Genomic DNA, 17,828 nt, shown 5'->3' on the forward strand with positions numbered 1-17,828 from the left:
AGAGGGGCCCTGAGTGAGGCAGCGGCTGTAAAGCAGAGACTAAAACCTTTCTCCCTTCCTTCCCAAAAGCCAGGCAGCACCCCGGAGGCTCCTTGCCATGCCCTCCACCCCGGGGAGCCAGGCACCCCAGCGCACCCCAAAATAAACCACAGCGGAGCCGAGTGACTGTGTCAATTTTTAACTTTTTTTTTTTTTTCCTTAAAGATGACTTCCAATTTACATTAAGACAGTTCTAACAAATTCATTCCTTGTTCACAAAAAAAAAGAAATTATATTAAATAATTTCTGCCAATAAATAACATTTTCACCATTTTTTTTCTCCTTTAAACATAACTAAAAAAAAAAAAGCAAGAAAAAAAAATAAAAGGAGGCAGTCTCCAGGCAACGGGCGTATGATCCTTCAGCATCGAGAACCCTAAAATCACCATCACTGCACCCAGCACGTGTCTCGTGGGGCTTCAGGTCCTCCCTGGCAGAGGCCGGTGGGCCTCCACGCATCCCTGCCACCGCACCTAGCTAGGTCAGATCCGTGCCCGAGCGCCGCGACAGGCTCCCGGGCTGGCACGGGCAGCAAGAGGTTCTCCCAACGCCAAAAAAAAATAAAAAGCTTGAACTCAACCCACCACCCGACCCATTGCTGACTCCCCTCCTTGTTACATGCACCTTGCTATAACATGCAAAAAAACCCAGGCTGCGAGGCCAGCCTGCGGAGGAGGCGGCTGGGCTTTCCCCGGGGCCGGTCGCGCTCCTTGGCTTGCGTTCCCAGAGTCCTGTTTGCCAAGCTCCGGGTGGCAGCCGGGGAGGGAAAGGGACGGGCGGGAGCTCTGAGATGAGGGGTCTTGAGACGTGCATAGCTCCAAGGCGCTGGCTTTGCAGGGGTGGGGTGGGGGGAAAGGAGGAGGGAAGGGGGGAAAAAAAAAATCTGCATATTTCTGGCATTTTTTGTTTTGCCGTGGTGGGGATCAGGGCAGGGCGCTCTGCCGGGATGAGCGAGGGACATCGCCCGGACTGCTGGCCTCTGCCCCGAGGTCTTCATCACCCTCTTCCCCAAAAGCCTGTGAAGAGGGGATGGGGTTTCCCGGCTCGGCGCTGGAGCAGGGGAAAGCTCTGCCTTCCCTGCAGCTCCTGCCGCCGGCCGGGGCTGCGCTTGGCTGGGACGCCAGCGCCGAGAGTGTTATATGGATAAGCATCAGTCAATCGAAGGGGTAATTAGCACCCACGCGCCCCATCGCTGCTCCTCACCCCCTCGGGAACTCATGTCAAGGGAAGGGGGACCAGCACCAGCGTTGTTACAGCAACGGGAGCCTGCGCTTCGCCTGGCAGTATGGCATCCATACGTGCCGGCTTCCGTACAGCTCCCGGGCAGGGCTCCCTGCCGGGGGGACCCACATCCAGCCATTAACCGCCTTCCCCGACAGGCACCAGCCCCGCCTGGGCTGGGATGCTGCGAAGCTGCGGCCCCATCAGCCGCGGGGACGTTTTCGGCAACACCCAGCTCCAGGGACTGGGGGTGTGTGTCACAGCTCCTCGCAACGCCGTCAGCCCCCCGCGCTTTGCAAGGGCTGCAAACCACGAAGCACGAGGGCCAAAAGGGTTTTGCGGGGAGCTGGCGGTGCCGGAGCACGAGAAGAAGGTTGGGGGACAAAACCGCGAGCAAAGCAAATCCCCCTCCGCAAAGGGACGGTCCCTGCTGAACCCCCAGGCGCGGGCTGCCGGGCTCGGGGTACGAGCATCCCCCCGCGGCACCCGTCCCAAAGCTCCCGACTAAAACTGCTGCTTGGGTGAGATCCCAGCCTGGGTCAGAACAACATGCCCAAACATGCACGGGCAGCACCTTTGCACGGTTTGCGCTCTCAGAGGAAGATACCACACATCGGCTCACTGTGTTTCAGAAAGGATGCCGTTAAAAAACAGAAGAAATACTCACAGACAAAGGCAACTGGCCCCACGCCTCATATGGGGTTAGAGAAGCTTGCTCAAAACATCTCGCACTTTTTGCAAAGCAGTGGGCGTGTAAAAAAGGAAAAAAAAGAAAAAGTGGAGGCATGCGACTCAAAAGTCTCTTGTGAAAACCCAGTGGTCTGCTCACAGATACGGTTTCCTAAATGGCTGGCATGAAATTAAGTGACGTATGATTATAAGACAATTTGAAAGCTTCCTGCAAAGTTGCTGTTTTCCTCTGTGGCTGGAATCGCAGCTTAGGGCCGGAGCACAAAGGGAAGACAGCAAGATCCAGAGAAGGGGCTGGCAAACATCCCTTATTAGAGGCTAAGCCTGCTCACCTGCTGCCCTTGCTTGGAGAAAGCATAATAGACAGTTAAGTTGGAAAAGAAGTGAAAGCTGGCAAGGGATTTGCTTCCAAAAGCTGCTGCTTTGACTCCGTGCAATCGCGGCTCAAATGACATGTGGGGAAGGGAAGCGACCAAACAGGAATCTCACAAAATCCTTTTTCAACACTCGCTTCAGGTCAAAGTTTAAGCAAAAGAACGAGGCTCTGCTTAACAGATCCAAGCTTCAAAACCCTTGACGCCGCAAAGAGGGCGTCCTCTGGAAACCCTCCCTTCACTGGGAGATCCCCCTCCCTCTCCAGCACTCCACAAACACCCTTCCAAAATTTCTGCCCAGATCCACTCTGTTCTTCTACCTGCCGACCTACCGTAAAACCATCCTCCCTCCCCTGCAGCCGAGGGAGGGACACGCTTCCCAAAACAAGGGGCTTTTTAGCAAAGCTGCCTCACCACTGGCCGTCAGCCAACAAGCCACATCTCTACAGAAACGAGCAGCACCGTCACCCATCCTTCCCCAAATCTTTATCGCAAGGCGGCAAACCCCCTCCGGCTGCCGGGAAAGGCTGATGTGCCCGTGGCTCCTTTGGAGCCGGAGGAATAGCTGCTGGCTAACAAGGTAACCGGCAGTGGGGTAAGCCCAAGTAGGTGAACCCCCCCCCAAAAGAGGCATGCTGGGTGACTGAGAGGGGATGCTGGCTTAGGGGAGACCACCGCATACGCCCACCACTCAAATACGGATCAGCAAGGGCCAATTCGAGAGCCGGGCGCAGGGGAGCGTGCCACGGGCTCTGCAGTATGTGGTGGTGGTAGCGGGGGCGGTCTTTCTGTCCACAGGTTATAAATCACCCCCTTTTTCCTTTAAAATTCAGGCCCTGCAGATTTCCCAAAGACCTGCTGATCGCTAGAGAGTGGAGGTAATTCCTCTGCTCCAAGTCAGAGGGATTCCCAGAGGGATTTCTGCTGCACGGGCAGCCCTGGCTGACAAACTCTGGCGTACAGCTGGCTGCACTGAGTCCGAACGGCCGAAGCTTCGGGAGGAGCTGCAACAAGGGGCAGCGCTTCTCCCACCCGCCTTCGCGTTCTTATCAAGCAGTTCCATTTTTGCTTGGGGCTCCACTGGAATAAAATGGAATTCCTGAAGGAAAAGGTGCTGTGATTGGTATAACACACTGGAGTCCTTTAGAGCTAATCCTGAACATTTGGATGTCACCTTGGAAGAGGGACGGATCCCAGCCAGTTGCACCACGCAACGCGCCTTCCACAGAATCGCTTGCTAAAGCAGCAGATGCAGGTAGGCCAGAAGTTGAAGAAAACAACAGCGAACTCTGGGAAGAGGACAGTCGTGAAAAGAAAAACCAAACCAACCCTATCTTCAACGAAAGGACCTGCTTTTGAAAGCACAGGCTAACTCAGAATTGTACCAAAGTCAACGACCCAAGTTGCCTGGGACTGTTTTTGTTTCTTTTAATCCCCCCACGGAGGTTTGCCTCTCGTGGAGGAGAGGTCAGCTGTACAGCACAACACTTCATATATGCACTAGCAGTTAGATTGGTTTCTAAATTAAAAAAAGATGGACTTTTTATATATTGAACATAAATAAAAAAAATTACAAAATGGTCACCTTTCTTACAGAATGGATGCAAACTGGATTATGAACGTGCCTCCAGGTGAAGTTGGTTTCTCCCCTGCCCCCACCCCACCCCAATAATAAATAAATAAAATTCATTAAGTTTTGGATCCTTTAGTGGTGCAGATTGGGCGCTCGGACCGTTACTGGGCTTTCTTCCCTGTGCCATTCTTGTCCGCAGAGTTTGTTGAGGTTACCAAGTTCACCGGCCCGTCTGAGTGCATTGAATCTTTGCGTGGCGGCATGCGTTCGTTAATGCGATCCAGCCCTCTGGCTTCTTCGAAGCTGCGGATCTTGTGCTGCGGTGAAAATCCACGAATGGCTGCAGAGAGAAGGGCCGAGAGAGAAGAGTTAGCCTGAGCCGTGGATGCCCGGATAGGAGCCCTTTAGCACACGCCAGACACGTACAGGACAGAGTCAGGGCGACAGAAAGCACCTGTCTGGCTACGGGAACCACGAGATGGGTCCGTAGGTGATTTTTGGCATCGCCAGCTCACGTGGGTACCACAGTGCAGCTGGAAAGTTGAACTGCGCTAGGTCACGGCAGGAAAATCTAGGATCCAGACTGCAGCGACTTGCTCTGCTCCCTAATGGCTTCTCTTTTAATACAGTTTAGTGGTAGGAACTTGAAGACCAGACAAGTGCTCAACGTCCCCAACAGTGAAATCTCGGGAAACTTTCAAAGCTGAAAAACAGGATACTAAAAAAAAAACCAAAACAAAAAAAAAGGCAAAAACCAAACCAACACAACAAAGACACCACCACAAGGCTTTAACTCCAACACAAACCACACGCTGCAACACCAGGAGAGGGAACAGCTAGCCCTCGGATCACAAACACAACGCTTCTTGCATGACCAGGAGACACACAGGCAGTCTCAGGAGTGATGAAATCCCACCAAGGGCACGCATATCTCTGTTTCATCACTACGAGGCTGAGTACATCATCCTTGCGGTGATGATACGGACCAAATGTTTAACTTCTTTGCATTACAGATAATTTCAGAAACAGGGGTTTGTGCCAGATCTTTTTACAAGGACTTGGCTGGTTTACAAACAAACTTCCCTTGGTAATCGGAAAGTTCTCTACACAGAGGTACGGCTCCATTCATCAGTAGCTGAATGGAGGAGCTATCGAGGAGAAAACCTCCCCAGCCAGTAACCTCATTTCTACACGAACTAGAGGGAGAAAACTGCTTCTCCACACTGGGACCACCTTGGCCCACCTGTGGAGAAGGCGAGCATTACATCAGAGCCGCGCAATCCGCTCTTTCCTAGATGATTTTGACCAAGCATGCCGGCAGCCTCCACCGGATCGAGTTAGCCAGGGGATGAACTCAGCCACGAGGCATCCGAGATCAGATTGCAGGACCCCAACACCAAGGTCTTGAGACACCAGAGCACAAACTGCTCCGGAGAGAGGGCACTCTCGGAATAAAGGTATTGCACTAAGCAATAGCCTCATTAAGGCTAAAATAGACTTGAACCAGCCCACCGTGTATTTTTTGCTTCCCAGCAGGGGCCCATCCTCCCCCACTTCTGGTGATGCAAGAGTAAAAAGCTTCCATAAGGCTGATAAAGCTCTTTAAAATTAGCGCACGCACACACAGAGATGATTTGAGTCTCTCGCCGGATTCTAGCCATACCTTCCCGTGCCTCTACCGCTTCTACTGTGGCTGCAATACAGAAGAACAGTGGCATGCAAAAATGAAGACAGAAAAAAAAGAGTGACAGTGAGTGATGTAACATCATCGCTGCGAACGCAGAGCCCACAGCCTCCCAGCCCCACTGGAGACGACCGTAATCAAAACCAACTGGCAAGAGGAAAAAAAGGTGACAGGAGCTGGAGAGGAAGGCTGAAAGGGGACTCCCTCAGGTTTAGCGTCTGCTGAGCACTGACACAGGGGAGCCTCCTTTCCTCACGTTCGCTGGACTTGTCACACAGATAAATCCGATGGAAAGAAACAGAGAAGGAGAGAGGCGCCTTGCTGCTGCGTGCACTGGAGGGCTCGGGCGCGCAGGCATCCCACAGCAAGGACAGTGATAGTCTCGGACTGAGCCATGGGTCTCCACCTGCATTTACAGCCCCCCTGCTCCCAGTTTGGTGGCTCTAGGATGCCCTGGCCACCTTCAGAAGCTAAATTATGTGGAATTCACCCCAGAGCCAAGCCCCAACCACCAGAGCCATGCAAGGGAAGTGACCCCGAGAGATGTGATGACATTTTGAAGCAATGGGGAAGAGAGGGGCAGTTTGCTGCTGCCTGCCCACCCCGCCAGAGAACAGATACCAGGCTGCTCCCCTCCCGATGCCTTGTCTTATAATGAAAAATAAAAAAAAATAAAATTGGCTGATGCTTCAAATCCAGTTTGGCTTCAGCTCCACGTCCTAAAAGCGTTACCAAGCAACAAGGCACCATAAAGCTGAGCAACGTCCCCCCTCCTAAATCTGCTGCAGCAGCTGTCCAAGTTTTGGTAGTCCCTGCCTCAACATCTGGGAGGAGGCCCTTCCCTCGAACAGATCGCCCACTTTTTAGCCTCAAAACACCACAGTTCTTTGCTTTGGACACAATACAAAGGCCATGTGGTCCTTGAGAGGCCACGGAGAAAGAATGGAGTTGTGGCTGAACATCTTTGCTCCAGATTTGGTGACTTTATTCAGCCGATTTTGCTAAGCTGTGCTGCGAAAGGTTGGCAGAAGGCTCAGGGAGGGAAGGGGCCCTGCAACTGCTACCTGCAGCCCTGTCTCTCCTCTTTTGGGGTGCAGAGGCACCCCAAAAAGGGGGTGGCCCCCTCTTCTCCCCACCGAGCAGACGGGCTCCCAGAACGGCTGCTGAAGGAGCGCCGGCATGTTCACCAGGAGGCTGCTGCGAGCAGACGGCACGGTGCAAAGGGACGTGCGAAACGGGAAGGGGTGAGAGAAGGCGGCATGATGAGGAAAGGAGCGTGAGAAGGGCACGCAAAGCAGGGTGCTGCTGAGGGGAGCACGGGGTGTCGGGAGCAGCGGGGGGTGGGAAGCCTGCAGCCATGGCAGGAGGCGTCAGGCAGGGTGGGGTAAGGCAGCAGCGAAGGTCCAGCTTGTTTGTCCTGTCTCAGGGAGAAGCACAAATCCCAGCTTCCTTACTGGGAGGAGCTGCCTCGTAGCCCCTTAGAGGACCCCCCACCCTGAGAGGGGAAGGTGCAGGAGAGCGTCGCAGCACAACCTGCTCCCTGCGCTGTCAGCTGTAGGGGCAAAGCTGCAGCACCACGAGCGAGCTGGCTGCTCGAGCCAAGCTATAACAGCCGCCTTCCCACTCAGGCTCTGTTCCCATGCCTGCAGCAGAACTGGGGCAACAGAAACCATTATGCTTGCTATAAAAAAAGAAAAAAAAAAAAAATTCATACTCCTCTGCGGGCAGAGAAACCCGTAAGTTTGGGAGTGATACCGCATTGTCCCCACCCCCAGGAGCGGGCAGCAATATTTACACGTTTCTCACTTGTGAACTATTTAATCAAGGCAAGGCAATCCCAGAACAAGCCCTCTTCTGAGCCTGCAGGAAATTACCCAGCGCTGATAGGAAGGGGAAAGCAGACTGGTGAGATGCCAGCATTCAAAGGCTGGCGGCAGGAAAGGATTAAAACACTAGATTACAGGATTCCCTCTGGGGACACATGTTACTATGATAACTCATCCCCTGACCATCAGCCAATCTCCCTGCCCTGCGAGTTTAAAGCACGCAGATCACTACCTCGGTCCTGCACTCCGCACACTAATAAGATGGACCAGTTGGCTGCTGAGGGAGGGAGCAAAGTATTTGCCAGCAAGCACAGAAAAGAAACCTCCAAAACCAGATCAAAAGCAGGGGGCTGAGAGAAGTCTTAATACGAAACATACAAGCCTGGAAGAGTCTCCTTCCTTCAACTAACTCTAAGGTTCCTCTGTTTGGGATTCACAATTTCATAGGGTCAAAATCAGAGGGGTTTCATTTAACAAAGAACAAACAAGCAGGCGTGTTTACTATTACATTCATATATACGCTATCACACAACAGCAGCAGACAGGTGAAGCAGAGGATGCTTATCATGCAGCGTTAGGAGGGAAATAAATGATAAAAATTGTTGCAGAAACATACAATAAAGCAATACACATGCTTTAGGCAGGGTGCTGTTTGTTGTCTTTTTTCCCTCGTGTTCCCCTCCTCGAGGGTATACGGGGACGTCTTGGAAGGCTCTCCACATCCCCACCTACATTTCTGCTTTTTCCTATTTCTGAATCCTTCCTCCCCGCGGGCCTGAACCACCTCTCAGGTCCCCTGGCACCCTGAAATATGCCTACAGGAACTGACCAAATGGTTTTCGCGGCAGCTGGGGGACAGGTATAAAAATGCAGAGGGGATGCAGTGTTGCAGAGAGGAGGATCATTCCTACTCACCAGTCTGTAGGGTCTGCCTCCCCCCTGAGAGCACTCCCAGGGGCAGTGTACCTGTGGGAGTCAGGCCTTTGAGAGTCAGCACGCTCTCGCTCTCCTCTCTGCAAGTAAGGAGCAACACAACTGGTTACTGAGAGAGTCATGCAACGCTCACTTAGATCCACGCAAGACTATTAGTGGTGAGCGGCATGAAAACGAGTCTTGCCCTGTGCTGACCACAGGCAGCGCGCATCCGATCTGCTGGGCACCAAGCACAACCCTGCCTCATAAATACGGGACCTCTGCTTATTCAGCCACGACGCAGCAGAGCTACACCACAGCAAGAGCATCCTGAAAGGGCTAAATATACCTAATCAGCAGCATTTCTGCTGGCAAAGGTGCCGGTGCTTGAGACAGAGGTTTCTGAAAGAGTCAGACCGCCAGGCATACAGAAACCACCACCTCGAGCCTCTGCCATCCGCTCTGAAGCAAGAGTCTCATAAGATTTTTCCCCAGCTACACTCTGCCTGCCTGGTGCACCCTGAACATCGACCCCCGTGACCCAGACCCCAAATGAAACTCGGACCCCAAATCACAAGCTGCTTCCTTACCGAAGAACCGAGAAGACACGTGCCATCTTCCCAATGGCTCTAATCTTATTCCTGATGATCTCCTTACGGACTGTTGTCCCACCTTAGGGAGAGAAAAAACAAACACCAGCATGTTTAAGGCATCCTGCTATCCAGGCACAGGTAATGTCAATATGAAGCACCTGCCTGACTCCAGGAAAAGAAATCATGGTTTACAGATTCACAGCTACACTCTTGAGAGAACAGTGCTGAGAGGATGGCGGTCAGGATGGCAGTGAGAAGGGCAACACCAACGAGATGACACACGGACTTAAAGGTCTAAAGAGAGTAGAACCACCAAAGGAAACGGATCGGATAGGTCTTGTTCGAAGCTCACCAGGTTTGACCACACTACACAGGATGTAACACAAATGACTCAGCCATGTAGACACAGTTTTGCAAGGCAGAACACTGACGAATCTGACTGCTGATGAACACTGCAGAACACCGGGCTGTGCTCGCCGCGGGGAGGAGTGTCACGCAAGCATCAGCTTTGGCATCCAACGCGCACAGTGAACGGCTGGCCGGAGCCTTGCAACTCTGCTTCGACCCCACACAAACACAAAGTGAGATATGTGAACTCCCCTTCCGCTATACAGACCAAACATGAGAGAAAAGCATGGAGGGTAACTGAAAACAAACAAAAATCAAAGTAAAAGAGGTAACAAATACATCTCCTCTCAGCTGAGATTCCTCACATGGCCCAACTACACATTAGGACAGTACAAGCCAAACCAGAGGTCTAACATGCACCGATGGCTCAGCCATGCACTAAGTGGCTGCATTCAGAAGTCAGATAGAAACGTGACCCCGTTTCTCAAGTTCCTGGAGGAACGCAGAAGGGTTAAAAAACACACGGCGCTTATGTTAAAACTGAAAGGGGATGAAGAGACTGCCCAACTAGTCAGCTATTCAAATCCACTCCAAGGAATCTGGTGGCACAGGCAGTGAAAATTAAGCTTGTAGCAAATTCTAGCTGGGTACCTTTCTGATAGCTTGAAATGTAGTGATCTTCAGGGAGAGGAGACACCAAGAAACAAGTAGATGAAGACAGAGATAGAAGAAACAAATTTAATTTTCATGGGAGGGAGAAAGAAAAAAAACAAAAACGAAATGCAATGGGAGAAGCGGGTTAAAGTCTCAACCTGTTGACGGAAGCAGCGGCACCTTGTTGTACCACAATGGTGTTCTGCTTCTCTGCGGGACTGACTGTCCTCCACCCTACGCGGATCTGCACAGGCAGCTCCCCCGGACCCCCACGATGCCCCCCATGCATGCTCGCGGCCCCACTTCTCGCTGCACGCCCCACATCTGCGCCTGAGCTTCCTCTAGGTCACCACCTCGCTCTCAAGCGATCCCCCCCGATATAGAAGCCGCACATCAGCTCAGCAACCGCTTTGTCCCTTTCATGCATAGCTTAAAACCAGGGCCAAAAACTGCACTCTACTTTTTTGGGGGTGACGTGAGAAACCACTTTACAGAGGAGTTCACTGCAACAGATGAGAAGATTGGGTAGATATTTTGGTGCAGAAAATTCTGAATTGGGGGAAAAAATAACCACTTGGGAAGCAGTCTCTGTAAGGAGCAAGAAACCATTCTCCAGAGTAGTTGGCAAGAAGCGTCTGTCGCAGTGAATATAATTTAATTTCTCTGTGACCGAATAGCAAAGGAAAAAAAAAAAGAAAAAAAAAAGATGTTTCCTACCCAGAACTGCACAAGCGTTGGCCAAAAAGGAACTGGAGACCCTGGCTGGGCATCCAGCTATAAATCAAGTGCTGATCACTCTTGAGCTAGCGCTGCACACCTTCCCCGCCTTCACCCCCCCACTGTTACCAGCTCGGTTGTAATAGCGTTTTTTACCTTCCAATGTCTCATCACCATCTGAAATCAACTCATCATCGGAGCATATGTTGAGGATGTTAACGAGCATTTCTGTGACTGTAAGAAGTACAGACAGGAAAGATTAGAGAGGCCTGGTGCGTACGCTTGGCAGACAGAGGTATTTGGAGGACGAGCTGGACAAGCAAATGATTTCAAGGTCATTTATACTCTGGAAGTGGAAGCCCAAAGACACTTTTAGCCGAGTACTGCTGGTACCTCGCAGCAGTACCCAGAGCAGACGACGTACTTTACACCTTCTGCCAAGGAGGTGGATGCAGTCCAAGCACATCACAGATGAAACAGACGTGGGGAGCGGGGTGCCAACATTCATGCAGAACAGCCTGGGCCCGCTGAAGGTCCCACCTCCCCACCCTGACACGCACAACAGGCCACCTGGCTCCAAGAACGTCAAATCTGGGGGGAATTCAACCTTTGGTTCCTCAAAGTCAAAAAACCTTTGGCACTTCAGACCTTTAAGTCATACTCCAAACATACAACAATGGAGTGGAATTTAAACTCACCAGGAGATGTAAAAACCCTTTTGCTGAGAAATTGAGGCAAAGTCTTGGTCATATTTTAAGCAGCCTCGCCTCCTTCAGAATGAAATAAGCCTCTAAATTGAAGTGAATGCTTCCTTTCTGGTGGGCCACAAGCCAATAGGAGATTTTAATTCCTCTGTTGCAAACCCAGAGCAAGAGAAATGTCTCCAGATTCTGAGGTGGGGCTGCACCACCCAAGACCAGCTCCATCAGCAATGCAGAAATAGCAAGAAGGGATTGTTTTATCAGTAAAAGCTTTCTAAAACAGATACCAACAATTATTTTTACGTGAACTTTACCCAGTAATATGTAGATCTCCTTGAACCTGAACTGCTTTCCCGTGCTATCTGATATTAATGAGTTACAACACTCTCCCAACACATTTAATAGCCCATGGGACAGGTTTCTAACACTCAGGGTACTATGACCAGTCACCGGGCAACTCGTAACAGAAATCCAAATATCTCTTACCCTTTTCCCCTACAAAAGGCAAAGACCATGTGAAGACATCCATGAAGTTTGGAAGCCAGTACGGATGAGGGGAACAGTTGAACTGCCTGATGTTCATGACATTGTTTTCATATTTCAGTACAGCAGCTAGAAGAGAAAAGGAAAGACAACACGTGTCCGTAGGTGCTGTCAGCTTCTGGGAGTGGTACCTGCCCTAACGAAACTTCATTATCAACAGGAGGTTGCACTCACGCAGAATCAAACTACCAGCTCTCCAAAATGAGACGGCTTAAGCCATATTTGTCAGTTTACCCATTACGTTGTTTCGCTAAAACTCATCGTAACAGTGAAGGTCAATTTAACAAAGCTGTTAAAATTTATGCAAATCAGAAGTGATGAACACAGAGCCAAGATCCAAAGTGAGGGGTAAAAAAACCCCACAGTTGAGGGAAGTTCCCCATCATGCTCATATGGTTTTAGGGGCACAGGGAAGTTAAAAGCTTGCCTATGCTAACAACTTCTCTTTTATGGCAGCATTCATCAATAGCGCTCAGTTGTCATGTGGCTGGAAATGAAAGCATTATTCTAGGCTTTATAACTTGACAGCTAATTGCCACAGTAATACATTAAGTCTCCGAGTCAGAGAACCCAGCCACTTCCAGCTCCCCAGCTGCCGTCAGTTTAACATATAAAGCCCTTTTTCATTTCACGCATAAGAATGCAACTAGAGAGGGCAGAGCAGGCAAGGCAAGGGAAGATGGAGAGGAATTTCCTCAGCGTGTGAGGACAGCACCGACATCCAAACAGCAGCAGAGCCCTGGCCTTGCCAGCCTTACCCTTGTTGTTATAGACATCTAGGTAATTTGGTGCAGAGAAGATTGTGATTAATGACGGAAAGCCTGTTGTCTGGCTCTTCCTGTACATTCGGTACCTGAAAAACAGGTCAAGTGTTAAACACACTGGCCTTGCTAAGGATAGCACAAACGCAGACGGAGCCTGCGCAGCTAGCAAGCTGCAGCACTTACCCAGCATCCTGGGCCTCGTGAGCTCGGATTACAGATAACAAACTATTGTTCTGCAAAAATTCACAAACTGCAGGATAACTAGAAAACAAAAACCAAATATACATTAGCACGTAGCACAGGAGAACAGGCAGCACCCATGGTCTTGTTTTCAGGAACCAGCCACTTGCAGCATCCATTCGGTTTGTGTCCAGCATCCCCAAACAAGGCCAGCATGTATTACATCATTCAAAAATTAATTGCAAAGCATTCTGTTAAACAGACCCCTGGTGCCAAATCCTCCCTATCAGCCGGGCCACAAGTGGTCTGTCAGCACAAATGCTTCTCCTTCAGACAGCAAAAGATTATTTCCTAGAGCTCCTGGTACTGTCCAATGCCTGAAAACCACTCACAAGGCACCCTGCCAGCTAAAAGAAGCATCTCTGCTGTCTGATACCACAATTTCATAGAGCAACGTATCCGAAGACAGCTCAATATTACAGGAGGAGAAAACAAACAAGCTTTTGTGCATGAGCGCCAAGTGAAGACTATTTCAGAGCCAGGTACACTGTAAAGTCCCACAGAGGGATCTGAGCAGCAATTTCTCTCCCTATACACCCTTACACTAAGGGGAGACAAAAAGCTCTAGCCCATCAGAGTCCCCTAAAACACCACTTACCTGTAGAAATAGGAGCAGCCTCGAACAGTGTTGTGGGCAAAATGCTCCAGCGTTTTCTCATTGCCATAATCCTCTGATGGATCGGACCAGAGCAGGTCACACATTGGACCGAAGGCTGGAGGCTCCTTAAACCTGTCTAACTGAAAAACGTACACCAAGTCAGGACAACGCTGGTGAAAGCTGCAGCAGCGTACACACACCTCCGGTGCGGACACGCAGAGCACAGGAGCCTCAACCTGGAACTCCATGCAGGAATCAAGCAAACCATTAACCACACTATTAATTGTAAGCTATGTGAAAGGACCACCGAGATTACTTACTTTCCTAATGTCATCTAGACACGTGATTTCTGGAGACAGTCCTCCATGAACACACAGAAATTGCTGGTTTAAGAGGGCAGCAAGAGGAAGACAGTCAAATGTATCCATACACGCATCATACACTCGCTCCGAATACTTGATTCGACCTGGAAAGATGCGGGGCAGGGGGGGGAAGAAGAGAGGGAAGAATTGAATTCATTTACACAACAAAGACTGCTCAGGCTGAAAGCAGAGCTTTTTTTTGATCTTTTCTTTTTTAAGGGGGAGTCATTCATGCATCCAAGAAGCATTAAGCAAAGCTTTGATCAGCCAAAGCGCTGATAAATAAGTTCAAGGAGACTAGCAATATGGAAACTCTACGTCTATCGCCCACCAAGTCGAACTTTGCACCCGTCTATTAGTGAAAACACTGACTGAGAAAATGCTTGTTGGACATGAAGATAAAAAGGCTTCACAGTAATCTGGACATGGTCAAGAATATTAATCTCCCTTCAAGCTATTTTCTAGAACACCTGCACTAAGATTAACACAGAAAAGAGCCTAGGCGCTTGCCACTGTAATAGAAAACTTGGGATACTAATAAAGCCATCCCATCGCTTTCCTACATTCATACTGCACCTCTAGACTCAAAGAGTCTTACCAGCCTCAGCTGCTAGGCAGATTATACACTGGGAAATGCAGCAGCTGTTTAATTTGGCACAGCAATATTACACAATCATTTAAGATAGGAATTGCCTTTTCAGCTGGCCATGAGTGCTTTGAGTCAGGATTTGACCAAGACGCCTGCAGTTAAGTGAATCTCCACGCAGGAACTTTCAGGGCTACAAGTGATCACAATCTCTGCTGGATGCCTCACCTTAACAGAGGTGACGAGGATGTTTCAATACATTAAACAGAGATACCCTGGCCTTTCTGAAAGCAGCCAGCTTTTACAGCAAGCCTCCAAGTATGTTCAGAAATACCTCTCAACACTTCCCGTTAGAACGGAGAGCAGGAGCAGAGATCAACGCACATCAAGCGCATGTCTTCTTGCATCTGCAGCCCCTTCGCAGGGCAGCAATACGTTAACACAGCCAGATCTTTGAGAAAGCCCCGTTAATGCTATAAAACCCATCTCTGCCTAAAGCAAAAAAGTGCATGAATGGAAAGTTTACTTTTCCTCCTGCTTTGCTTCAGAGATACTAACAGGTTTTTTCAGCTGCACGCTATGGTACAGGAAGTGGAAAGGCAGTATCTTCTGGTTTCCAAAGGGGGAAAAAAACCCATCACCTCTGGCTTTCTGGTTCAAATTGAGCCCAGCTCAACAGGAGCTCATCTACCACTATCTGATGACTACAGTATCCAGCAGAGAGCTGGCTGGTGTTTTCCAACTCATTTCTGAGTAAACAGATGTCATTATCTCAGTACCTATCAGCCTTACCCTGTCCAGCAGCATCCAGAGCTGACAGGCTAAAGACTGGACTTGCGCCTTGCCCGTAACTATTTCTTGAGTTCGGGTCCTTGAGCAACTGTTCCCTAATAGAGAGCTGCACGTTGCTGGTGTATATCTTTTTTTATTGCTTGGAGGAATGACTGTCATGCTCAGGGGAGAGGGGTCATTCCCCGACCTTTCATCATCGTTGGTTTAAAAATATGTAAATGCTGCATGAAACTATCTTTAACTCAACTAAAATGATCTTAAAGGTAATGATTCTCCCTAGTGCAAACACTGAGGAACAAATCCTTTATTTGCTTCCAATTGTAATCACTGATCCCAGCTGCACAATCTGGAGCTGAAAGTCATTTGGCAGTAATTATATGTTGCTGGGCCTGAAAGTCAAGGAGGGGGGGGTGCGTGCAACTGGCTCATCAGCGAGACAGAGAAGATGTGTTCGCATTTCTTCCATCCACGCTCATTCTTTGTAACCAGAAGGCCACATCAACATGCACTCGGTACTTTACAGGACTCATATATTTGTTTTGTTTTTTTTTTCTTTTAACAGGAGCTGAAACAGGAGAAGAGCTATGTACGCAGGAAAAAAAGACGACAGGTTTTTACAGCTCCAGGGCTAACCGATACCACTCACGGCAGGCACAAAAGTTAAGACCCACACCTGGTCACAACATGTTAATACATTTAAATCCTTACACTGCTGATACTTACATTCCTGCTTAAAGGTGAAGTATTCTGTGAGGTGCCTGCACTCGTGGTTCCCTCGAAGGAGGAACAATGTTTTGGGATGATTTATCTTTAAACTCCATAAATACAGCACGCACTGCAAGAAAGGGAAGGAGGAGATGGCATGTAATAAAAACCTTTTATAGGGCACTAATCATCCGTAGACTTCACTAAGTGTTTCTGGGAAGACACCCAACAAGCTGAATTCAAAGTGGAACCCTGATAGAAACCCAGCTCCATAATCGGCAGTAGATCTTATCTTGGCCAACTTCACCAGTGGAGGAAAGCCACACTGAGCATTTCTCTATATTAGGCCTGAGTTGGAGAAGTGACAAATGAGATCGCATTCAACTGAAACCGGCTCTGGGCTGGGTGGGGGCAGCTTTTCCTTCCAGCAGAAACCGAAGCAAAAAGCACCCATTTTCAGAGCAGCAAAGCAAAAGCAGCTGCGCAGCGAGATGTGCGCTCCAGATGTCCCACTGCAATCGAAACCAGAGACCATCAAGTACAGCAGACAGCCATCTTGCTAGACATTTTATCAAGTGCATTAAACATTAGAAAAATTAAACTTGATCTTCCCCACCGACTTTCCACCCCCCCGTTTTTCTGCTTACGCTACAGTCATGTGAAGTTCAAGTTCAAAACAGGAAAAGCCTAGCCAAAAAACAAGCTTAGTAAAGCCTTCTGGCTTTGAAGAGGGCTTTCCACATCCCCTGTCTGAGCAGCAACACCTGTAAAAAGATCGTCTTTGATGAGGCACAGACCAAAGTCAAACTGAAACAATCATTTTCAGCAGGCCCCCAGAAATATTTCACGGTGGTTTTCCAAAGAGGCTACGTGAAGAAGGGAAGGGCTGGAACGCAAGCGTGCTTACCCTTCTGTGCTATACGTTGTCAAGCTGACAGCTAAATCAGCTGGTATCTAGCATGGGGAAATGTTATCACATTTCCCTTGTTGATTTTGAGTGCTGGAAGGACAACCCATAATGACAGCAAGCTTGAAGATCTGGATTAAAGTCTCTAATAAGAGCTTACCCTTTAGGCTGACATGCTACAGAAATGGCACACTCTTTCAGAACGTGAACCATGATGTCTGTCAACAGTTTTACACTTAAAAACGTTGCTGATCTGGTGCACAGATCTCTGGGAACCAGCTGCGGTGGCACAGAAACAACCTCCAGAACCAAAATAAACCAGTTTCAAGTTAGTTTCCAGTACAGACACCTTAGGTATCATGGTATTTAAACACCGAATCTGCAAGGCAAGCTCTACATGAGTCATTCCAGCTACGTGCAGGGATCCCTAAAACCCCAAGGAACTGTAAAGCACCCGTCTGTGTCTAACTCAGAATTCAACCCCACAGAAGACGACTGGATAGCAAATTCTGAATTTTAAAGCTGAACAGGAACAGGGCCAGTGGCAGGTAATTTAAGCTGTGGTTAAGGCTAGCAAAAAGAATGTTTTATTGCATCTGTTAACAGGAGGCATGTTCCCCACAAAACCATTTATAATTATTCTGTGATTTTAAAGCTTTAACCTCCTGTGTTTCGCAACCGAAATGTCACTTTTCTGGGCTAGCATGAGAACTGAAAAGTGAAAGTCACTGTAAATGAACCAAACAACTTGCTAAGGACTGGAGAAAGCAACCAGCCCTGGCATCACTGGTTAGAAGCAAAGCAAGAAAGTAGAGACACCATCAATCAAAGAGGAGGATTTGGGTTGTACAGAAGGTCAGCAACTCACAGAAGAGATATTTAAAAATACATTCAAAGTGTTTTAAAGTGAAATGGAAGTGAACGGAGTCACTCAGCACCACAATTCTTCCTGGACACACAGCAAGCAAACCACAGACGTCGAGAGCAAACGTCTCTGGT

The 17,828-nt window shown here is 49.2% G+C and overlaps 1 protein-coding gene across 3 annotated transcripts in view; it reads right to left on the reverse strand.

Annotated features, from left to right (window-relative positions):
- Nucleotides 1-4,012: 4,012 nt before the first annotated feature.
- Nucleotides 4,013-17,828, reverse strand: part of PPP3CC (protein phosphatase 3 catalytic subunit gamma) — a 34,561-nt gene continuing 20,745 nt past the window's right edge. Inside the window, exons 4-14 of one of the 3 annotated variants that reach the window (XM_059831598.1) lie at nucleotides 15,941-16,052; nucleotides 13,798-13,943; nucleotides 13,478-13,617; nucleotides 12,823-12,900; nucleotides 12,634-12,728; nucleotides 11,819-11,944; nucleotides 10,788-10,865; nucleotides 8,910-8,991; nucleotides 8,323-8,420; nucleotides 5,561-5,590; nucleotides 4,013-4,237 (exon numbers count right to left, since the gene is read on the reverse strand). In XM_059831598.1, coding sequence (XP_059687581.1) covers nucleotides 4,059-4,237; nucleotides 5,561-5,590; nucleotides 8,323-8,420; nucleotides 8,910-8,991; nucleotides 10,788-10,865; nucleotides 11,819-11,944; nucleotides 12,634-12,728; nucleotides 12,823-12,900; nucleotides 13,478-13,617; nucleotides 13,798-13,943; nucleotides 15,941-16,052 — 1,164 coding nt within the window. In that variant the 3' untranslated portion in view covers nucleotides 4,013-4,058. Of the gene's footprint in view, nucleotides 4,238-5,518; nucleotides 5,591-8,322; nucleotides 8,421-8,909; nucleotides 8,992-10,787; nucleotides 10,866-11,818; nucleotides 11,945-12,633; nucleotides 12,729-12,822; nucleotides 12,901-13,477; nucleotides 13,618-13,797; nucleotides 13,944-15,940; nucleotides 16,053-17,828 lie in introns of all 3 variants that reach the window. The other 2 variants (XM_059831597.1, XM_059831599.1) reach the window with 2 other exon arrangements.

Source organism: Gavia stellata, chromosome 31, assembly GCF_030936135.1.
Source record: "Gavia stellata isolate bGavSte3 chromosome 31, bGavSte3.hap2, whole genome shotgun sequence".
NCBI lineage: Eukaryota > Metazoa > Chordata > Aves > Gaviiformes > Gaviidae > Gavia > Gavia stellata.